The sequence below is a fragment of the Triticum aestivum genome, chromosome 7D (assembly GCF_018294505.1).
Source record: "Triticum aestivum cultivar Chinese Spring chromosome 7D, IWGSC CS RefSeq v2.1, whole genome shotgun sequence".
Taxonomy (NCBI): Eukaryota; Viridiplantae; Streptophyta; class Magnoliopsida; order Poales; family Poaceae; genus Triticum; species Triticum aestivum.
In genome coordinates, this window is record NC_057814.1 from 608,008,038 (window position 1) to 608,013,199 (window position 5,162).

General features: G+C 45.6%; 1 protein-coding gene across 2 annotated transcripts; it reads left to right on the top strand.

Annotated features, from left to right (window-relative positions):
- Nucleotides 1-510: 510 nt before the first annotated feature.
- LOC123169770 (lysosomal Pro-X carboxypeptidase) lies at nt 511-4,510 on the top strand. Of its 2 annotated transcripts, XM_044587639.1 has the most exons (10): nt 511-1,051; nt 1,273-1,453; nt 1,602-1,735; nt 2,408-2,520; nt 2,901-3,024; nt 3,149-3,304; nt 3,411-3,563; nt 3,675-3,754; nt 3,870-3,919; nt 4,007-4,510. In XM_044587639.1, the coding sequence occupies exons 1-10, from the start codon at nt 578-580 to the stop codon at nt 4,135-4,137; spliced, it is 1,596 nt and encodes a 531-aa protein (XP_044443574.1). In that variant the 5' UTR covers nt 511-577; the 3' UTR covers nt 4,138-4,510. The 2 variants fall into 2 exon arrangements, 1 of the variants encoding a protein (XP_044443574.1); XR_006484946.1 differs by lacking the exon at nt 3,870-3,919 and having other exon boundaries at nt 3,675-3,812.
- The last annotated feature ends 652 nt before the right edge of the window (nt 4,511-5,162 follow it).

Consider the following 5,162-nt stretch of genomic DNA (forward strand, 5'->3'; position numbering starts at 1 on the left):
GAGGCGGCCCAAGACATGAAGCAAAAGGTGGCCAAGGAGGAGGAGGATGCCAAGGAAGAGGAGGCGTCCGAGGAGGAGGAAGCCCAAGACGGTTATGTATGCATGTTTTAAATTTAATATTCTCATGATATATATTGTGTAGAGTTTGAAGTTGATGTGGGTAGGACATAAAATCAACATAATTTTGGTTTTTACTTCACTGCTGTAGAGGATCGGCTAGGTGCGGCCACCGTTAGTGAAATAAAAATTCATTCCACTAACTCCACTGGGGATCAGTTAGAAAGAGAGATGCTAGACTGACGTGCCCTTTACGGGGATCTACTGAGTGATTAGGACCTGATTGGCTGGAATTGAATTAAGTGAGATAGGCCCACCAGTAAAAATCAGGGGGCCCAATTAGATGAGGACACGTAGGAAGGTCAGCGGAGTCCGTTGTTTATTGCGCGCGTGTGTAGTATTATCGAGTTAGAAATACCCTCGTCTGAGTCTCTCACGCACCCGCGCCTTCTTAAACCCCACACCACACCACACGAGCACAGTGACTCGAGCGAGCGGGCAAGCTGCAGAGAGGGCGAAAATGGCAGCCTCTTCGTCGCTCCCTGTGATCGTCCCGGCGCTGCTCTTCCTCCTCGCGGCGGCGTTCGCGCCAGCAACAGCAGCAGCAGCAGCGAGCCCCTCCAAGCGCCCCGCCCATCAGCCTCCTCTTTTCCCCGTGGGACTCGCTCCCCTGCATCAGAAGCAGTCGAGCGGCAGGTACGCCGCTGCCGCCGTCACGGCCTCAGCCGCAGCGGCGACGGACAACAGCACGGCGAACCCGTTCACGGCGCACTACTTCCTGCAGGAGCTGGACCACTTCACCTTCACGCCCAACTCCTCCCACCTCTTCTCCCAGAAGTACCTCCTCAACGACACTTTCTGGCGGCGGAAACCCACCGCCGGGCCGCTGTTCGTGTACACCGGCAACGAGGGCGAGATCGAGTGGTTCGCCACCAACACCGGCTTCATGTTCGACATCGCGCCCGAGTTCGGTGCCCTCCTCGTCTTCATCGAGGTACCCTTTCTGACACGTACATATATCCTCCGCCATGGCTGATATCATCGGTGACCACTGACCGCCCCTGGTCCAAAATTTAGTTGTCCTATTGGGTTTGGGTCCCTCTAGACAACACACCATTGAGCAGGAATTACTTTTTTAAGCAGTTTGGTTGTCGTACTAATCAGTAACAGCAATCACTTTCATATTAAATTTGTTTGACTCAAATTTGTGTGCAGCATCGGTTCTACGGGGAGTCGATGCCGTTCGGGGACGGCCCATACAGCTCGGCCGACACGCTGGGCTACCTGACGTCCACGCAGGCGCTGGCCGACTTCGCCGTCCTCATCACCAGCCTCAAGCAGAACCTCTCCGCCGTCGACGCACCGGTGATCGTCTTCGGCGGCTCCTACGGGGGCAGTAAGTCCATCACCAGCGCGTCACCGTGTATTATATCATGCGTGCGACCTGAGGGCGGACAATTTTCTTGAGAGAAAATTAGGATGAGCTAATCTACACTAGTTAATAATGTTGTGAGAGTAAATGATATTATGCCTGTTGTTTCTAGTGCTGGCTTCATGGTTCAGGCTCAAATATCCCCATGTCGCCATGGGAGCAGTGGCATCCTCTGCACCGATCCTGCAGTTCGATGACATCACCCCGTGGTCTAGCTTCTACGACGCCGTCTCGCAGGACTTCAAGGTAACAATGGAAATTAGTCACTACTACTGCAATAACATCATCGTGCTTTTTTTTTCTTTCATTTCCTCAAAAATAAGTTGGTCAAAAGAATTTCGGGATGGATCACGGATGGCCCAGTGTCACCTGTCAAATTATTGGTCTTGAGCTACGTCCGTCTGGTGCAAACTTATCGGCGATGTCAGCTCTGAATTACTATTAGTACTGAATTTCACTTGTTTTCGTGTTGTCATTACCCTGGCGGCACCTTAGCGGATTATGAATTGGTGATGGTGCTTTTCTTCATGAGCATGTAGCTAACAGGTTTTTTTATTAGAATTTCTCATGAAAATAATACATGGAATTTAAGTGCGTGATTGAAATGGCTAGTGAAGTAATGATTCAGTTTTTGATTAGCTTGATTGAGACGCTCAACCGCACCGAAGAGCTATTACTAATATGGTAGAGACAGGATATAAGGTCCTCACTTGTATGCAAATTGATGAATTTTGTTCATCATTGATGCCTGATGACAGCTATTACTGATACGGTAGAGACAAGATATGACAAGGGAAAGGAACGATGAGTCACTTTTTGTAGTGGCATCTTTGTCTGATTGATGCTTGACTAATAGCTGTCCCATGTCAAGTTTCCAAAAAGATAAATGTATTTGTGACATCCAACTAAATTTTGCAGTCTGAGAGCCTGAATTGCTTCCGTGTCATCAAGGCGGTCTGGGATGTGCTAGATGATCGGGGATCCAACCACACAGGCCTCTTGGAGCTCAGCAAAACCTTCAGGGCTTGCAAGTAAGCTTTGTCCAACTGATAATTAGTTTTTTGACTGAAAACCGTTGGGGAGAACCCCACAGTATAAAATTCATTACTGTAGGGAGAAAAATAAGAGATTAAGACTGCAAGTATTTTTTTTTCTATGTGTGAAGTATAAGTAAAGCAAACGAATAGTCAAACCTTGTAGGCAAGAAATACATGAAAAGAGATGACTTGCAGGCTTAGAGAATGTACATTAAGTCCAAAGGATACACACTCAGCTCAGCTGCATACATGACTGAACATGAAAGCTTCATCTTGACAAGATTGCCCGAGTGGTGAACTAATGAACAGCGCCACATTTGAACAAATTGGCGATGACTCGGGTTCGTGACGTTGTGTTATTCCTCAACTTTTAGGACCGTGCAGTCCGCTGATTCGCTGAGTAACTGGCTATGGAATGCATTCACCTACACCGCCATGGTGGACTATCCAACCCCAGCCAATTTCATGATGAATCTGCCTGCTTACCCTGTGAAGGAGGTTAGCCACTTGTGACCTACCTTATACCCCTTACTCTCGCCTGCATTACTCAGAGCTACCAAACTGAGTCCGTGGACCTGTTTTTATTACCTTCTGCTGAGCATTTCTCCTGACATTTCTGCAGATGTGTAAGATCATTGATTCTTTTCCCGTGGGAGCAGACGTCATCGACAAAGCTTTCGCCGCGGCGAGCCTGTACTACAATTACTCAGGCGACCAGAAATGCTTTGAGATGGAGGGTGGCGATGACCCTCATGGCCTCGATGGCTGGGGTTGGCAGGTACAAGCCTGACTCACATACGTGTGTATGTGGCATACTGATAAGTGATAACACTGGAAGCTTGAGAGGATCATTTATGTGTTTGCTGAAACAAACTCTTGTGCAGGCCTGCACAGAGATGGTCATGCCGATGATTGTGTCCAATGAGAGCATGTTCCCACCGTTCAGCTTCAGTTACGAGAACAATTCCGAGGGCTGCCTCGCGTACTACGGAGTTCGTCCGAGGATACACTGGATCACTACTGAATATGGTGGCCATGTAAGTTTTTGTTTTAGATTTTCAGTGTTTACGTACGAACCGTTAGTAGCAGCATTTCTTTGTGTGGCATGTGCTCACCTGGTACTGCATGCATTGCACAACCCACTGCAGAAAATTGACAAGGTTCTCAAGAGGTTTGGGAGCAACATCATCTTCTCCAACGGGATGCGAGACCCGTGGAGTCGAGGCGGGTAGGAGTACAAGATTTCACCATCTGATCTATTGATGACGATAGTTTCGACCATTCAGGTAACAGTTTTACCACAGTAAAGAATAATAATAGTTTTCCTTCTGAACTTCTACCAGGGTACTCAAGAACATATCATCCAGCATCATTGCTCTTGTGACGGAGAATGGTAAACATGAATTTAAAGAAAATATGCAAGGTCAAAAGTATTCTGAACTTACTTACGTAGGCTACTTTTTGTGATGGTGATGTTCAGGGGCCCATCATTTGGACTTCAGATCTACAACCAAGGATGATCCAGAATGGGTTGTAGAACAAAGGAGACAGGAAGTTGAGATCATACATGGATGGATAGATCAGTATAACAAGGACATTGCACAGATGTAGCAGTAAGAAGGCACCATTGATTTTCAAAGTCAAGGAAAATAAATGTGGCTAAATGCAAAATATAAGGACTTTCCTTTATTCTATTAGGCGATAAGCACCAATATCAGTGGTGAATTTACTAAAGGATAATGACCAAGATAGGTCGGTGTTTGCTTCGTTAGTGGCAGAGATTAAATATTTTCTTTCTCTTCGTAGAACTTGTATTAATTAAGCGTAGCCAAAATATTGTAGCAAACTATTTGGCAAACTTTGCTAGAACTGAAAAGAGAACTGTACTGTGGCTCTCTGGTCCACCGGTAACACTTGAACTTAGCAAAGTTGATTGTAATCATGGTATTGCTTGACAATACAAGTATTTACCCCGCAAAAAAAGGATAAGCACAAAATATTAAGATAATGCATTCGTGCAACTTCAAATTCAACAAGACACCATAAATTCTCGAACTTAAGCAGTCATACGTGAATCATGAATGCAGAGGTTTTTTCTTTACTTCTAAAACTGTTGTAGTGAACATTGAATTTAGGGACAGACATGTACTTGTCCCTGCAGAAAATTTTAACGCACGGCTTTGGCATATGCCATTTCTATGACGCGCGGGGTCTGAGTCCACATGTCATAGACACGGGCCATGTTATTACTTTCCAGGGGCATCTCAGGGAAAGAAGGGACATTGCATTGAAAACAAGTACATGCAAACTGGTTATAACTGACATAACATAGCATAACATTGTTTATTCTTATAAACACAACATTGTTTACGATCCCTGAAAATAAGACTAATTTAAAAGCTAAAGCTATGCCCATGGAAGTCCCAAACCCTGCTTCTAGTTAACTCGACTACAACAATTTGCACAATTTCACTGATACAGCAAGATCAGCAGTCTGCAAACACACATGCAGAAGCATCTCTTGCAAAATACATGAAATCATCCTCAGATTGACATCCTGCAACGCAAAGAAGTTTGATCTAGATACAACTGACCAGCTCATTGTTGTTCTGTGGCTTCCGTTTTTGCAAATGATA